This window comes from Numenius arquata, chromosome 11 (genome assembly GCF_964106895.1).
Source record: "Numenius arquata chromosome 11, bNumArq3.hap1.1, whole genome shotgun sequence".
NCBI classification, from domain to species: Eukaryota; Metazoa; Chordata; class Aves; order Charadriiformes; family Scolopacidae; genus Numenius; species Numenius arquata.
In genome coordinates, this window is record NC_133586.1 from 36,246,501 (window position 1) to 36,264,742 (window position 18,242).

Genomic DNA, 18,242 nt, shown 5'->3' on the forward strand with positions numbered 1-18,242 from the left:
TCGCCCCCGCGGCGGCGACTCGCGGGTTGCCATTGGCGGCGGCGGCGCCGCGGGGGTGGGGTATGGGAGGGGGGGAGCTGTGACGCGATGCAAATGAGGGGGGCGTGGCGGCGTAGGCCCCGCCCCCCGCCCGCCGGGGCTGCGGGGCTCGTGTTCGGCGGCGGGGACAGTCAAAGTGGCTCCCATAGGGAGAGACGGCGAGTCCGCCCCGGCGCTGCGGGAGAGGGAGGGGGCGCGGGCACCGGGAGCCCCAGGGTCTCCCTCCGTCCGTCCGTCCGCACCGCCGCCGCGGGTGCGCCCCTCTCGCTCCCTTCCCGGCGTGCGCCCGGCTCCGGCAACTCGCTTCCTGCGCGGCTGAAGGAGGGAGGAGAGAGCGCTTCGGCTGGGAGAGGAGAGAAGAAAGAGGGAGAAAAGAAAGAAAGAAAAGAGAGGGGGGGGGAAAAAAAGGGGGGGGGGGGAAACTTGCCTCTCTTGTCACTGGAAAATGACACTTGATGTAGCAGAGCCTGCCGCAGCTCCCGTTCGTCCTATTGTTTCTTAAACTGCCATCTGAGATTTTTTTTTTTTTTTTTTTTTTTTTTTTTGCCTGCTGCCATCCGAGGGGTGTCTTCATACAAAAGGGACTTCAAGTACTCCTCCGGCTTGCGAGCGCTGCAACCAGCCCCCAGCACCCCGCCAGCCCCTCCAAGCACCCAAACAAACTGCACACGCAGCAAACAGCAGCAACAAAACCGGGCTCTGATTGCCTCTGGATTTTTTTCTTTTTTTTCTAATGTGCGTGCCTGTGTTTGCTTTCTCTGACTTGCTTTGATTCCAGAGATCAGCTGCAGAGAGAGAGAAAAAGAGAGAAAGAGAGAAAAAAACCACATATATAACAGTCCGCCTGGCGATTTTATCACTTTTTTTTTTTTTTTTTTTTTTTTGAGTAAAGAAGGAAGATTTGCGCTGTTGTTTCTGATTCATGTTTGGGATTCAGGAAAGCATCCAGCGGAGTGGGAGCAGCATGAAGGAAGAGCCCCTCGGCGCGGGGATGAACGCGGTGCGGACGTGGATGCAGGGAGCCGGCGTCCTGGACGCCAGCACGGCCGCTCAGAGGTAGGCAGGCTCCGCGCCCGCGCCCCGCTCCGCGCCCCGGGGCGCACACGCCGCCTGCAGCGCTGCTCCCCGCGGGCAGCGCCTTTCCCCCCTGCACCAACAAAAAGCCGGCTCTGGAGCTCTGCTAACAGCAGTGAGTTTCGCGTAGATGTCGCCAGTTAAATATTTATCCCTCTTGTCCCGAAGGAATGATTTTTTATTAAACAACAACAATAATAATCAAGGAAGCGGCGAGTTTCGCTAGGTAGGAGTAGGTGGGTTTTAATCTCCCTAGCCCCTTGTGTTCGCGCGGAGGAAGGACTTTTCAAAACTATGTTTGCTGCTGATTTACTCTTAAGATCTCCAAATGACACTTTCCTCCTCCGATAAGCAGCGAGTTGTGCACGGATGTATCCAAAATATATTTCTCTACCTCGCTTTCTTATCCTCGTCAGCATCAGCAGCCTTCCTTCTTCTCCTCCGATAAGCAGGGAGTTTTGCAAAGCTTTCTCGAGGAGAAATTTAATTCGAAGCCCCCTTGTAAAACCACTGCTAGTTATCTTAGATTTTTTAAAAAAGAAATCCCTTCAAATAGGAGGTGTATTTGGCGAAGCTGCGCCCAGCCTCGCTTTCTCTCTTATTTCTCTTCCTCCCCATCTTCTTCCCCGCGAAAAAAAAAAAAAACCCAAAATAACTGATGCCGGATTCTCAGCCTGAGCCCTGGAGCCGGCATCAGCTAAGAAGTTTAATGTTGACATCTCCCGGTGTCTCCCACCTCGCCCCGCACCCCTCCCTTTGGAGCCCTCTAAGGAAGGGAAAGTTTCTGCAGGGACAACCCTGAAATATTTCAAGTTGTCTCCTGGGCTGCCGTCGCGGTGTTTACCCACCACTCCGGCGAGGGGAGGAAAGGCTGGCAGGACTGAAACTGAAAGATAAGGCACATGGGCGCTGGGGTGACAGCTTCCAGCCCGGTTTGAGAAGTGGCAGGACCGATGCCGCTCCGCGGGGCAACGCGCCGGCGGGGCTGAGCGCGGTTCCCCCGCCATGCAGGGCCGGCTGCGAGCGGCCACGGCCCCCGGGGAGGGTTGGTGGGTGCCGGGTACCGGAGCGTGCGGGGGTGCTGTTCGGTGCTCCGGGCTCACCGCGGGGCGGGATGGGGTCGGGTCGGGTCTGTCCGGCGCTCCCGGCTCTGCGGGGTTTCCACGGGGCCGCGCTCGAGCACGCCTGGCCCGGAGGGAAGAGCCCCGGGAAGACTCGGGAGATGCTCAGCCCCCGGGGGAGCCCAACCGGGTCCCGGCGGGGGAAGACGAGGGCCCGGGAGCCGGTTGGGGGGGGGGTGAGGGGGAGGCGGTGTGAGGCCGCGTCGTCGGGGCTGCCGCTAAACCGCGTCTTTCTGGTCCCAGCGGAGTGGGTCTGGCCCGGGCTCACTTCGAGAAGCAGCCTCCTTCCAACCTGAGGAAGTCCAACTTTTTCCACTTCGTCCTGGCTCTGTACGACCGGCAGGGGCAGCCCGTGGAGATCGAGCGCACCGCCTTCGTGGGCTTCGTGGAGAAGGAGAAGGTGAGTAGCCTGGTGTCCCGCGGGGGCTCGGCCGCTTCTCCCGGGGCCTCTCTGCTCCGCTCCCCTCGGGCCCGCGGCACCGGCTCGTCCCGGGAGCCACTGCCGCCTCCCCGGGCGTCTCGTCCTCCCCCGGCCCAGAGGGCAGTCGGGGAGGGGGTCTTCCCTGATCCCTAGCTGTTCCCGGGGCAGGGGAGGGGGCTGAGAGCTGCCCCATCCAGCCCCGGGGGCATCCGGCGTGCGAGCGATGGAGAAACTTCTTATGATATTTTATTTTCTTTTTTTCCTCCGGCCTCCCGTGTCCTCTTGGACTTCAGGAAGCCAACAGCGAAAAGACCAACAACGGGATCCACTACCGCCTGCAGCTGCTCTACAGCAATGGTAAGGGCTGGGAGCCCCCGGTGTCAGCCCCACCACCCCCCGCCGCCGCCGGTTGCCCTCATGCCGCCTCCTCGGCTGGAAAGCCCTCCAGAGGCCGGGGAGCCGCTGCCCCGGCTCCCCTCCTCTCCGCGCATCCCTGCGCTCGGTGCCTTGGGTGCAGCCCGGCCGTGGCCAGCGCTGCTGGGAGACGGGTGGCCCCGGCGTGCCCGAGCCCTCGGGCGAGCCCCGGCGCGCTGCCGCCGGCCGGCCCCGCTCCTCACACCTCTGCCTTGTTTCAGGGATCAGGACGGAGCAGGATTTTTACGTCCGACTCATCGACTCCATGACCAAGCAGGTAAGGGCTGCGGGACGCCCGCGGAGGAAGGGGTGTGTGTGTGCGTTTTGGGGGGGGTGGCAGCCGTCGGGGCGGCCCCCGGGAGCGCGGCGGGGCGGCCCGCGGAGGCGAAACCCGCCCCCGCTGCCGCCAAGCGGAGCGGCTCAGCCCCGGCGGCGGGGAAGGGGCTGCCGCCTCCCGGGGGGGGCGCACGGCCGCGCTCTCCGCTCCTCACCCGCGCACTGCGGGCCGAACCGCGGGGACAGACCCCGGCGGCGGGGCTGCGGGCGGCGTGGAGGGTCCCGGCGGGACCCTGCCCACCGCCGGGCTTGGGAGCTCCCAAAAATACAGGCGACCCCTCCAGCCGTCCTAGGGCCGGTTTTGCCGCTTAATTAATAAGAATTAACCTCCGGCCACCCCCAGCCCAACAAACGCCGCCGGCACGAGCCGCTGCTCGGGCGCGGGGGCTGTGTTTGTCCGTCCGTTATTCGCGCTGCCGCCGGGTCCTTGGGTTAACGGCGGAGCGGTCACGTCGCGATACGTCTGCACGTCGCAACAGCCCCCCGAAACGCGGCGCGGGGAGCGGCGAGCTCGGTGTCGGGCTTCGGGGAGGGCTGTAGGGCAGCAAACCTTGCCAATGGATTAACCCTAATTTTAAGCTTGCTCTTTAGCTTCCCAAACAGAGCAATAGCGTGCGTGCCGACCTGTAAAAAATACTTTGCTGCATGAAACCAGTATTTTTACAAAGGGACTATCTGAACAAATCGATTCTTTTCTTGAAAAAAATTGCTACTCTAGCTTTTTCTTCTGTTCCCGTCAGAATATTTTTATCTTGTAGTACATTTCTTTTAAATAGTTGGGATCGCTTTTAAGCCTTTTTATCCTGAAGACTTGTTTTTTCCCTCCTAATCTGTTTTACTTGTTAAAAAAATTCTTACATTTTATTTAGGAAAAACATTGACCTTTTTTTGTACCGATAGGAAAAGTCAGTCCCTGTATGTTGTCTGTAGGGAAAAAACTCTTGGCTTGTATTTGGGTTTCTTTTCTACAGCAAAACATAAAGCTCTAAGGGCCGAGTTTGTTTTAGAAAACTCTCTTTGATGGTCCCAAAACATCTTTTCCTGCTATTGAAGACTGTCTTTCAACACACACACAAAAAAAAAAAAAAAAAAAAAGAAAAAAGAAAAAAAGAACTTGGATGAATTTAACTAGGGAATCCACTATGCATCTGAACTCTGTTAAACTATACACTTCCAAATAGAGCCCATTCCCTGTAGGAATTAAAACAGCAGCAACATAGCCTTCTTCATAACAAATCTTGGAAAGCGTTTGCTGTCATTCCTTGTTTTTCAGGCAGAAATTGGTTAGTTTGTGTTAAAAGTAACAAAATCTTCCTGATATATGAACTCTTCTTAGTCTTTTTGGAGCTTATGTATTTCACTGTAGACCGTATGAGAGAGACTATCAATAAATATTATCTTTAAATAGCTTTCCTATCATTACGGAAATGCAAAAGCCTCTGTTCATAATCCTGTTGAAAACAGAGCCCTGAACTCATGTAGAGCAGCGGATTCAAAATAATTTTCTTAACAAAGGCATCTTGCATATGAAGAGTTCATCCTAAGGCACTGTTTGACCTCTTGGTCTCTCATTATTATCAAGTCATCAGAGGGTCTTTGGAGAGAAAGGGGAAAAAAAACCCCGAGATACAGTTTATTTGTAAAACCTACCGTGTAGCTTTAAAGCACATTCACAATGAAGAAAAAAAAAAAAAAAGGGGGCACAAAAGAAATCTCTCTGATTTCAGGAAGTCTTACAAAAACAAAGTTAGTGCAAATTACAGATTTTTGGGGAAAGTGCAATGGAGTTGAGAAGCGAGGATTTAGAACAAAAGCTCTCTGAACTTAGATTAGAAAGCAGGGAGTGAAAGGCTGTTTTAGACGCAAACATGTTTGCTTACGTATTAATTTCATGAATATAATTTCTTTCGGCATGGCTATAATTGCTTATGAAAAATAGGGCATTGTCATGTCAAAACTGTGGCATGTGCCACTCTGAATTTTTTCGGGGGCCGGGGGCTAAAATTCTGCCTCTTCTTCTTTTTAAATTCTTTCTTTTTTTAAAGTGAAATTATTTCAGAGTTGCGATCGCTTCGGTTACTGAATGCTTATTAGGAAGCAAAGTACAACACATGACAGAAGCTCACCCAAATGTTGAATATATCATTTATATTTTACGACAGTGAATTATATAGAAGATTCTCAAGTAACTTTCAAATCATCAAACTGTAATTAAATATTGCAAAGACTGTCTGAAAATTCTTTAATTTTTAATGAAAGTTAAATATATATTGTCAGTCTACTTGAAGGTGTAGTATTTTAATGCATGGCGCTCAGAACAAATTGGATAATGAAATGATTACTTTTAAATGAAACTGTTGCAGAAGCGTACATGTTTCTGCTGGCAAGAATCTTCTCAATACTCACGCATGCACATTCACACACTCAATAATTGTGAATTCCCAGACTGAAATTACAGCTACTCTGAGGTTTCTGGTGGCAAATTAAAAATCCCACAGAAGCAAAGTCTGAACGAGTTAGGTTCCCCAGATCATACAGGGAAGTATCTGTGGCTCTCTCCTTATATTAAATAATTATTTTTTTAAAATACGGACAAATCAGATTTAAATGTATTCTCTTTGTCTCACAGCTATAAATTGCAGGGTTTTTTACAGCCGCAGATTATTAACCTAGGTAAGAGGAAATGCAGTCTGTTCTGCAAATCAGACCTAGATTTCTGCATATAGGATTGCGACTCATAGATTCAACATAAACGTCCCATTAGCAGCATGTGTTGTATCAGTGGGTAGACTGGCAGGGCTTCCCTGTGCTGGATGCTAGGTATGTAATAAATAGGAGATATTCCTGCTCCTAGAGAGCTCTTGATCTGAATAAGTCAGGGATTTGTTTGTGGGGCTGTGCCCAACTCAGAAACTCATGGCTGGAGTGCTGTCACAGGTGGAACAGGGGGATCTCCGTGTCCTGGTGCGCGTGTCTATGTTCTCGATCAGCTGTGATGCACTATGGGAAGCGGGGCTGGAGAGTGGCCTTACTGAAGTAACCAAGAATTTTGTTGCAGACTCCATCCCAGGGCAGATCTGGGGTGTTGGTATGAGCTATGCACGTGCTGCCCCATGAGCTTCTGTTGCATGCATGCTCCTTGGTAGCCCAGGCTGTGGGACTTCTGAATGGGAAACCAAGGCAGGGTTGGTCTTGAAGCGCATCTTTTTGAGTTATACGCAGGATAACGCTCTTGGCCTTTGGTGGTGGCCCCAGAGAAGTGTCGGGTAAGATGGGAATTACACGCCTTTGAGGGGTCTTGCCGTGTTCCCAAAATGTGCCCCCATCATTTAAAAACTGTAAATACTAGGCACAAATCGTTAATGTTGCGGGGAAGTTCTTTCCAGTTAGGGTAACAACATTCGGCGTCAATACTGGCTTAATTAAATTTTCTTTTATGTTATCTTGGCACCTCATTTTATGTCGGGATCACATTCCTAATGCGTTCAAAACCCTGTAGGATCCCAAACTTTATAGCTGTTGCTTTCCGTAAAGCAGCAGCTCCTACCGCAGTAGGTCTGGCTCTAACAATGATGCATTTTGAAATTGCCTGCAAAACGTGAAAGATGTCTGGTCTAATAAAACCGGAGTTTTTAGGCAAGTCTAAGGATTTTAATATATTTACGGAGGAGAGATGCCTTCTATTTCTTCAGCTGTATTTTCATAAAGTTGAGATATTTCACTATTAGGAAAAATGGAGGAAATAAATCTGAAATACTTGTTCCCCACCCATTTTTCCTTCAGCCGTTCTCATCCATAAGATATAACGGATGCTAATACGGCTCAGGCATCTTAAAAATCATAAGTTTTGCACGATAGCTATTGTCTGTTGCTGAGAGTCCTCATGAGTCAAAAATCCTTCCTTCAGACTTAGACTGTTTATATTTTGCCTTTTTTTTTTTTTTTTTTTTTCCCCGGTACTTTAACTCTGGATGCAAATGGTTTTTTTTGTTGACTTCTCTATCATTCTCTGATGTCTGCAGATATTTGATCAGCTCTCTATTCTGTGCATAGCACGGCCCTTCTCTGGCAGCGACATGCATGGGAAAAAAAATGTTATCAATAAGTTCAGAGGAGCCTCAGCAGACTCGGAGAAATTTCACACAAACATAAAACAAAACCTAACCCCTATGACGGTGAAAGTTTACATTGTGCCAGATTTTAGCAGCTTTCTTGTGCCTTTGGTGAGATGTCAGAAGCGCAGGTGATTTTAATTTTCTTGTACAGAGAGGAATGGAGAAGTTTGGAATTTGCATGCATGATCAGGACCTGTGTTTGGGAAAATGTAAACTCATCACAGTGGAAAATGTGTTGTTTGGAGTCTGAGGGTGAAAACAAAGCTGAGGATTTTGGAGAGACTGCCTGAGCCAGATGGCCTGGTGCATTCCCAGTCTGGCAGCCCAACTGCTCCCTCCTGTATAATATACAGCCATTTGTTCTGGGATATTTACGCTAGAGCTGTTTCCATGTGAATGTTTGAAAACCATTAAAAATGAACATATTAGGAGAGATAAATTTATTTAATTTGTGTGAATACGTCGATAAGCAGGCTGTGTATCAAAGGCAGAGGGAGGCTGGATAAAATAATTAGATGCTACTGAATTGTGCATTGAGAGGGACAGCAAGAACTAAGTGTCCTCGCCCTGGGACCCAGCGCTGTGCTACTTCTCCGGGATAAACCTCACCGGGATGAGTCGAAATTTTGCCTGGGGAAGGGGTGAAAACTCGGGTAATTAAGGGTTAAGCATTCGCAGCCAAATAAATGTAATTCACAGTATTTTCTGCGTAGATATATAGCGGATACCAGCCTAATCCTCTCTGGGTGAAATTCTGGCCCATCTGAAGTCAATTGCAAAGCTCCTATTGAATTCGGTGGGGCCAGGGTTTTATTTTCTCTCTGTGTGTATGGCTGTATACGTCATTACAAATCATTTTAGTTCTGTTTTTGAAAAGACCCTCATTTTAATGAGTTTTTCTTTCTCCTTTATTTCAATAAAGGAGATAGTTTGTTTTGTGAAACAGATGAGGAGTTTGAAAGGGAGCGGATTTAGATGCATGTTGGTGATTTCTCTCCTCCTCTTACTCTTTTAAAATCAAGGCCATGGCACAACTGAATAATATAATGGCCATGATCTCATTCCTTCAAGATTGTTTTTCGTCCAGTTCAGAAAGCAGGGTTGCTTGACTGGCAAACTGACACCATGAGATGATTCTGCCCTGGGTTGTACCAGCATAAATCTGGATTTATTCAGGAATAGCTAAGGACAAAATCTGGCTCTCTATTTTTTCCAACTTATTCGTCAACTATTTTACTGCTTTATCCTGCCGTCTTTACTGGGGAAAAAGTGGATTAAATGACAACTGTAGTCTTGACTTTTATATTACCCCCCTCCCTTTTATTTTATTTATTTATTTATTTTTTAATGAACTCCATCACTGAAAAGTTTGGGCGAATTACTGGACGCACTTGTTGTCTAGAAATGACTGCGATGTGCTCAATTTAGTAATTTTTATTTGCTGGCAAGCAGTGAATTGCATTTAATTTAACTTTTTTATGCAGCTTTATTTAATTGCGAGTGAGGAAGTCTTATATTTTGACAGTAATTTTTCGGGGCCTGATTTTGAAATCCGTTTGTGCATGAGTGATCGTTACTCACTGAGACTTCTTGTAGAAAGGTTACTTGGGTGAGTAATGGCTTACAAAATGGAAGATGAATTTTGTGGGGAAATATTGAGGTTGTTCAGGAGAAAAAAAAAACTATTTTGAAATGCTTATGAAATGCACCGAGTTAAAACTACACGAAGTAAACAAAAAGGAAAAAAAAAAAAAAAAAAAACAAAACCAAAGTCTGTAATTTTGCATTTCCTTTGCTGGTGTTTTGTTGTGCAACCCTGATGTGTATTTGCAGGCTTATTTTTAGCTCTGCTGTGGTCTAAGTTTATACACTGTAACTTTCACTTTATCTCTCATTAATGCCATCCCTGTTTGACAAAATCACGACGATGTCAGTGCCACGAGGAGTCCTGCTGCAGTCACCCTGTTTTAAAGCCTGAACTTTAAAAAACAATCATGAAAAAAAAATAAAAATTAAGATATTTTTTGTTAAAGGGGTAGCTTTTCAAATCTTAAGAGTTAAAAATTTTCACAACGGTAACACTGTAGACCCTTCCTGTAAAAATACTTCTGGCAGCTATAACGATCTGAAACTTTAGCAGTTCCTGTTTCCTTTTTGAAACTAATTGTAGAATTAATGCCTTAGAGCAGCGCCGTTTGCAAGACGGCAGAGTATCTGTAGTGCTCTCGGGCAGCCGTTCATGGAAGTGAGGGGCTGGCGCTTTGCACACCCGTTCGCACAAGTAAATCGGGACTCGGGAACGGGCGCTGGGGACGAGGTGCTCGGAAGTGAACTCAGCAATTCCTCCTGCTTCCCAGAATTTCCTAGAAATTCCTGCAGGAATGGGGTATAGCGGGAGTATCGGCGCTTAACGGGGAGAAAACAAAATGCACACGGGTACAACATTGGTAATTAAATGCAAATAAAGTGAAAAGCAAATCCTTAACGTAGAGGAAGGCAGAAGAATGTCATGCACGCAAAGAAGGGATCACTGATGCTAAACACAACAGACAAGGTGATTATGTACCGCAGTGTTGACTCTGCCCGTTCATTATTGCTATTTAGTGGGGTTATTTAAGCGGGTACCTGGAGGTTAAGTAAGCATAGCAGCGGGGAGAGAAGAGGAAGAGAGAGCGGAGGGGGGAAAAAAGGAAAGTAAATTTTGTGTTCTGGTTTGTCATTTCTAGCGCTTCTTTGGCTTCACTGGCAACAAGACAACCCATACTGGGTGCACTTATATTAAGATTTGAAAGTCTAAGAGGAATGAGCCAAGTCCAGCAGTCCCCTCTCGGGCACCGTTCGCCCCGTGTCATGCTGTGATGCGTGGAGGTGAATGGGGACTGGAGGTGTTTGTCTCCACTAAAGGCCTCGGGAGTAGATCTGTTCTTTACCCTCCATGCTCTGTACTCTCAGAGGTGGATGATTCTTTAATTATTGATTGATTAAGTCCAAAAAGTGCTGTGAGCTTCCCCCTTGCCTGGCCTGTCCCACTGCAAGGTGGAACCTGATTTAGGGTTTTCTGGATTCCTTGCAATGTCCCCACTGACTGACCCCACCAGTTGTTAGCTGGTTACTTTCATGCCCTGGTTTTGGCTGGAAGAAGGTTCTCCCCATCTTCCCCTTCAATGCATGGAAATGAGGATCTTCTCAGTTTGTCCCATTTCCTGATGTAACACACGGATGACCGTACTGCCATTGCCCAAGGCCTCTTGCAAACCACCTGTAGCTCTCTTGGGCGCTCATGTGGAAGTACCTTGAGGTGTGGGCCACCAACTGAGCAGGGACCTGGGGTCCCAGCTGGGGTCAGGGGGGTTTGCTGGTGTCTGTGCTGCATGGACTTTGCATGCATCCTGCGACCGCTTTCGTGTCCCCTTTATAGGAGTGCTGGGTTCACAGGTTTTGTGCCTCGCTGGTGGGAATGAGGGGGCAGGAACCAGGTGAAACTCTGTACCTGTTAGTTGCAATGAGACCATCAGCCTCTCTTTTATCTTATCAGCAAAAAAACCCTGCACTGGCTGTCAGGTTTTAGGGGAATGCACATAGCAGAACCAAAATGAAAAAATTAAAATGAGCAAAGATAACACAGCCCCAATCCTGATACTATTTATGGAATCATTAAATCATTTTATAATGCATAATATTAATATTGCATATTACTATTAAAATGGTGTTAAAAATCAGCTCATGCTGATTTTCGCATCCTGAGATCCGTGCCCCCTTTGCAGGTACAACATCTCTTACCCTTGGCAGGTTTTATTTGTAAGGACTGGGAAAACAGTTCATGTGATCTTACTTCATCATCTGTTAAGATAACTTATTTTTTGTCATTATTTTCCACACTTCAAAGTGGTCTCATTCCATAAAACATATTTTATCCATATAGTATAGTTTTATTTTTTATTTTCAATATCTATTTTATTGTTATTAGGGATACCCATATCAAACGTCATTTTATCCGAAGAGTTTGGTCCCCAATTTCTTCTTTATAACTCTGATTTTAGAGGCTGAAAAGGTCACACCACAGGTCAAGGGAAGAGCTGATGCTTGGTCATCTCGCTGATGCTGGGACTCTGACCATTCATCCTAGCTCTGGAGTCGCACCCTAAAACATTTAGGAACCTCAGCGCTACTGGAAGATGCTGTTGCAAAGGCAACTTTTTTTTCACTGTTGTTTTGCTGCTGGGGGGCTGGTGCCTGGGACCAGGGGTGGTTGGAAAACACAACTGTGTGCTGGTCGGATGGAAACCCTGTGAGCACTAACCTAGTTTGTGTGTAATGCCGATCCCTCGCCGTCGGTTCTGCTGGTGGAAGGATTGCAAACGTAGACTCTTCTTGAAATGAGAATACACTGTCTTTCCACGGTTTTAACTTAAAGGATTCTCCCCGTGCTATCTCAGAGTCAAATTTCTCAAGCTGGTTGATCCTCTGTTTGTTTTGGTATCCTCTGCTCCGGCAGAGCCTGCCTCTCGCTTATTTATATCCCCGTAACTCCAGAGTTGCCCTCCGGAAAGTGGGGGATCATGGTGTTCAAGGGGAGAATCAGGCCCAGGCGCTTTCTCAGGAGCTACCAGGAAAATGCCTGGGCTGTGCAGCTTTTGTAATTAAAAATACATGAGCTCTCTCTTTTCTGTCTTATTTTTTTAATGAATAGGACCCAAAGTATGCCAAGCTTTGCTGTTCTTTTTTTTTTTTTTTCCTCCTTTTTTTCTTTTAATGCTATTAGGTTATATTTTATTCTGAATTGAAAAGAAAATTGTGGTTGTCTTGACTACTAAAAAAACCCATCCTACACACCGCTTGAGAGATGTGCAACGGAGAGGAGGGAATTTAGCTGTACTCAGCTTGTGTTGTTTTCCAACTGCAAGTCTTGGAGCAGGTTCGGTGGGGACGCGGGCTTGTTAGCCTGCGACCTGGCAATTCTGGCAGCCCCTTCGGCTACTGCGACGCGTTTTTATTTTCTCCAAACTCCACTCGATGCACAGCTAAAACTGTATTTTGTTTCTAGGCGATAGTATATGAAGGCCAAGACAAGAACCCAGAAATGTGCCGAGTTCTGCTCACGCATGAAATAATGTGCAGGTAAGAAATACCCCGCTTCCAGTTAATTAGTGACGAGAAGATGAACGTGTCTCTCAAAATCTAGGTTGAACCTGCAGCTATTTTCGGACTTCAAATTTATCTTTCTTGCATTAAACAATCCCAAAATAACACAGTTCGGTGTGTGTAATTAGCAGCAAGGTCTCAGTCGTCACACTGGTTTTCAATTATTTATAAAGAGTTATTCTGAACAGAACGCTACTGGTTTTCATTTAGACACCGTAGCCCACAAAAGGTCTCCTCACCAAAATTAACAGTCAATTATAGTCTTCTAGCAATAAACGTCTCTGTCCCCAATTCCCAACAAAAACTACTCAGTAAGATGACAAAATAGTAATTTTGGTTGGTTTTTCTTTTTTTTTTTTGGATGTGCATTAAGACTTGAAGTCAGGAGGCCTTTTTTGTCCCAGTTGCTGCTCACCCAAGGTCCCCGCTCGGCTGGAGCGGAGCAGGTGATACCATCCATGCAAGAGACGTCTTCTCGTTGATTTTTTTTAAACTTCCCCATGCAGATTTGGCTCTGCCCTGTGCTCTCTTCCCCTGAACATGCCTGCCTGGGGTTGGACACTTAAATTTGGGACAGTCAAATATCTTCTCTCCTGAACGCGGTACCTCTGCAACGGGCAGCTGCTTCCTTCTCTCTTGTGGCTGATGGAAATAGGTGAAGCCTCTTTTGCTTCCTTTTTACAACGGAGAAGGCGGCAGCTTCCCACAGACCCCTCCGACACCTAGGAGAGCTTGACCTTGCAGTCTCATTAAAGTTAGTGGGTGTTTTTTGCATGTCTGAAAAAATCATTTGTTACATGTTATTCGATGGCAGAAAATAATTCCCTGGTGGAAGACGAGGCGTTCTTGCATAAGCTCATTGTTACAATCAGTTGTTTTAAGACTGTAAAAATGCCATTGCATGCGTTGTAACTTTTACAAAACACATTTGCTAAAAAGGAGTAACTTGAGGGTAAAAACTAGTACCCACTTCTAAGAGAATAAACTTGGATGAGGGTTTCCTGGTGGGGGAGAGTCTTAGACAACATATTCACATATTCAGATGGAAATTTCTCTGTTGGTTGATTTTTTTTTTTTAATTTTTTTTTTTTTTATTTATTTATTTTCATTCTTGGCGATCTGCGTGTTTTGTCCTCCATGGCAGCTCCTCCCTGATAAAACCCTGCTGGAGGGTAGCACCCTGTGGTGCCGGCAGGGAAGGAGCTGCTCTCCTTGCTTTGCCAGCCCGGGCGAAACCCCGCGCAGCCCCACCCCAGATTCTTCCTTGCAGGATTTGGGGAATTTTAGTTTTCATTTTTGTATTTTTCTAGGCTGCTTCCTTGGGTAGGTTTGGCTTCTTCCAGGAAACCAAAGACAACCCATTAAGCCCCAGAACGATCAGAGCAGGCGGGTGGCTCTAAGAGGTACCCGAGGTCCTGCTGCCGCTGGGAGCCGCAGCATCGCTTTGCTGGGGATTCCCGGCCAGTTCTCCCTTTCCAAATGGAAACCCAGTAGTGCTGACAACTCATAATTGCCCTAAAATTCATTGGCCCAATTAGCACCACTTTCACACTAGATACCTAGCTAGGAACAATTCATGGAAATATTAAAGGAGGCCCCTGACCTGATAAGGCTGGAGTGCATGCTTTGCTTTTCTCCTGTAATAGACCAGTAAAACAGTGGGACTGCTCACGCGAGTAAAATTAAGCACATGCTCAAGTGCCTGCAGTGTCAGGGTCTGAATCTGCTGTTAGTCCTGGGTGAAGTGCCCTCCTGATGCCTAAACCCTAAATGGCAAGGTTTTTGAGGTGGGAATCACATCTGCCTGCCACTCACTGGGCCATCCGTGCAAAAGGAAGAATCACCTACTTTGATGCATGAATTTTCTTACAAATATTCAGAAACATAAAGAGTAAAAAGTGAATTTAAACTGTATATAGAGGGTCGGGTTTTAACCAGAAGACCAAATACCCACATCAAAGATTTATGGCCGTTCAATATACTTTGACTGAGACAAAATTATTTCCGTTTTGGGAATGTGGAAAGATGTGCAGTCTTTCCCTTTATTAAAGCACTTTACACTTTCTTTGTTCCTAAAATTCACTGGACCGGGAGCTTTATTCTTCTCCTTCTATTTGTTTACTGCTAGTCCTTGCCTTGTGTTTCATAACCATAAAGTGGAGGGGTAGCAGAAAAAAAACCTAATTCTCACCATAGTAGGCAAATGTTGTGTGCCTGATGGGGTGGGGGAGGCATATTCAAATTTCTTACAGCTCATATTAGATATTACCCATTTCCTTTTCTGCCTATACATGTGTAAGAGGGTGCTGTTTGTTTACCAGGCCGCTTGACCCTATTGCACAAATCTGTCATCTATTGTGCTGCTAACACTCTTTTAAATTGCAAATCTGATGCTCTTTAGGGGTCTAGAAGGGGGAAAAAAAAAATCTCTCTCCACACCATTCTGTTTCTCTTGATTTCTTGCCTGTTGTAAGTGGAAGTTGGGATGTGCTGAATTTGCACCAGGGGTGCAAATGCAGCCTCAATTATAAGCATAAAATTAGAGTCTGTTCCCCATTAATCAGCCCAGCTAATTGCTATGCACTACCATTAGCCATATGGTGTGAAAGACAGCTTGCTCTCCCTAAGATGAAATTTCTTCATTTCAGACATGAAATAGTGAGGGCTCTGTATTTTAAAATAGCTTGTTTTAGATATTTAATTTCTAAACAACTTTCAGCAGTGCTTTCTATCAAGGCTAACTGCACAATAAAACTTTGCATTTATGTGACAAAGCTGGATATTTATAGTATACTACAACTATGGCACGGATAAGACAAAGAATTCAAATGTATAGGAGAGTCCTGGTTGTGGTAGGAAAGCGGGGCTGAGATTTGCTTCAGGTGGCTGTTTATTTCAAAGGATTTCATTGTGTTTTGTCAAATATAAAAATCTCCGCTGTTGGCGAAAATGTTAATAGCTGGGGAGAATTCACAGCCTCAGTGGAATTTATTAGTATTGTAGGCAGCATGGGGAGGGACATCTATAGTTAATATTGCCTCAACAATTTCCATTATGAAACCTTCAGTGGCTTACAGCTTTGCCAAACTTAAACTGTTCTGGCTGAAATGTCCTTTGCAGGGTGTCAGCCTCAGGCTGACTTTCTTTGGAAAGTTTCAGCTAAAATGGTTCAGTGATTTCTGAGAATGAGGTTGGAGTAAAATATGGTTTTTGTCTCTGTAAAATAAAATCTTAACAGCTGTTTTGGCAAGAAGCTCCTGTACCTCCACGCTTCGGGGCGAGGAGCCTGTTTGGGGCAGGGGTTGTCCCGGCTGCGTCGTCTGCGGGATGAAACCCACCTCGCTGGGAGCTTCTGCAAAATCTCCCACACGGACTCGCTAACGACTTGTTAGAGCCTGGCAGCTAAATGATCGGAAAGTCGCATTTGCGCTGGCCACGTGCCATCGCCCCGTAATTTCTCATTGTTCATTGTCCCCGCAGAAAGCCCAAGCAGGCAGATACACAAAGCAGGGCTCCTCGCGCGAGCGATGCTCCTGGCCACCACGCTGGGGTGGGGACCGGGGGATTCGGGGGTGCCAGACATCGGGGTGAGGAGGCCATCTCCTGTGCACCCGGGCAGTGTGGGATAGAGATGCTCCAGTGCAGGGAAGAGGAGGAGGAAGATATGGAGCAAGATGGCAGGAGGGCAGCAGCTCCCCAGAGGGTTGGGGTGAGGACAAAGGCAACAACAGAAGCTGGGAGTGGTGGTGGCGGCCAGGGGATGGGGAGGCCTGTGAAGGGGCTGGATGGGGATGGTGTGGAGCTTGGGCACGAGCCCTGGGGATGGCGAGGATGGCAGTAGGAGTGGAGGAAACCTGGGCCAGGCAGAGATATGGGGTGCAGGAGCTGGAGTGAGTTCTAATGGCAGGAGACTTCATTACTATCAAGGACTACTTGTTTTAAAAACAAACCACCCCCCAGACAAATCCGTTTTTGCAGGGTTTTTCTGTGGGCCAGCATGACGTTGTGCCTGAGCTGTGGCTCCCTGCCCCACTTGGGAACAGGCATCATGGAGGGACAGTGAGGACAAGTCCTTGCCTTCCTGGCTGCAAGGAGCCAGTGCTCAACACCTCTCCCTGCGCTTTCACAGAGCCTCCCTGGGAGCTGGAGGGTTTCTGGGTGACTTGGAGAAGCTCCTAGGAATTTTTAAATTCCTTCAGGGAAAGGAGAAAGGGTGCTGAATATTTAGGAACTTTTTTCCAAGTGTTAAATAGTCACTGAAAGCCAAAGCTTTTGAGGCAAGTTGAATTAAAAGCACTTCTCGTGCCGCACAACCATGTCTCAAACTTGGAGGTTTGTGTGATGTTTTAATTCTCTGCATTGAAAAACTACCGTAGACGAAGCCTTAGATTCTGCTGTTGGGGGAAAAAATGCAAAAGGCAAGCTAAGGTTTGAAAAAATAATTATGTAGAACATGAAAGAACATTTGGGCCTCCTCTCCTGTCACAGAGCCACCAGACAGCGGGATGTGCCGGCTGTGCACCTCCTCCACATCACCCTCAAACTGCAGTGGAAGGAGTGAGGTCTCCACTTGTGACTATTGGGGTGCACTCTTGGGAAGCCCTATCCAAACGAGGGGGCCACCCAATGAGCTCTGGAAGCCGGGTTGTCCCCGTCGGCCAGTGCCTGTCTCCATCCCACGCATGGCAGGAGACGAGACCAAGGCATCCCCATCCCTGGGACCCCATGGCCGCCTCTCCCGCTGGGTTAGTGCCCCGGGAAGGTGCCAGCCTCTGAGCCTGGTGGTGCATGGATGGTGGCATCTGCCCATCTCGGGCTGGGAGCCTGGGAACCTTTGCTCGCCTGAGTAAGTGTGGCAATTTCTGTCCCTCCAGTCTGCTGTGAGAATGTCAGGACTAGCCCCGATTTGCTTCAGTCACAAGAACTGCATTGTCTTAACTTGTGCCAACTCTGTTTCTAATTACATTTTAATCATTTAAAAATGATTAGCAGTTTTTATTGCCTTGTTTGTGGGTAAATTTTCTCACCCCACACATTCTAGCTGCACTCCAACGACAAGTCCTTTTATAGGCAAAAAAGCCCCCCGAACGTCCACATGACTATTTACCTACAGCATATTTTATTCCTTCCTAAATTTTAATACTTTCTGGGTGCCAAGGCTCTTGCATTTTCTGGTGGATCAATTGTGGTATTGTGCTGTAAAATTAAGCAGTTTTTTTTGGCAATCCCAAACAATGTAACTTCCACCGAAATGAAGATACCGCACATGTGTTAACTGTGAAAAGTTTCAGCCCTGAATAGTTGCCTTGAAGCTTTTTGCGGTGAAAAGAATTATGTATTTTCCTCTCTTTGAAAACAAAATTATTATTTTTTTTTTTAAAACCATGTTTAAACAGGCTGTTTTTGTAAAAGCCCCCCTTTTTTTTTGTTATCTTTAGTGTGGTTAGTTGCTTTATTGCTAATCTTGGTGGGTAACTGTATATTATTCGCTCTATTGTTCAGCAACACAAGAGAACCTTTGTCATACTCCCAACAGGGCTATTTATATAGCGTGGCACTTCTGAGGGCTTCTTCCTGCCC

At 47.1% G+C, this 18,242-nt stretch overlaps 1 protein-coding gene across 14 annotated transcripts in view; it reads left to right on the forward strand.

Moving 5' to 3' along the window:
• Positions 1-611: 611 nt before the first annotated feature.
• Positions 612-18,242, forward strand: part of EBF1 (EBF transcription factor 1) — a 280,609-nt gene continuing 262,978 nt past the window's right edge. For 13 of the 14 annotated variants that reach the window (XM_074156295.1, XM_074156296.1, XM_074156297.1 and 10 more), the window contains exons 1-5: positions 962-1,095; positions 2,478-2,634; positions 2,949-3,012; positions 3,291-3,346; positions 12,565-12,638. In XM_074156295.1, the coding sequence (XP_074012396.1) occupies positions 962-1,095; positions 2,478-2,634; positions 2,949-3,012; positions 3,291-3,346; positions 12,565-12,638 (485 nt within the window). Of the gene's footprint in view, positions 1,096-2,477; positions 2,635-2,948; positions 3,013-3,290; positions 3,347-12,564; positions 12,639-18,242 lie in introns of all 14 variants that reach the window. The other variant, XM_074156299.1, reaches the window with a different exon arrangement.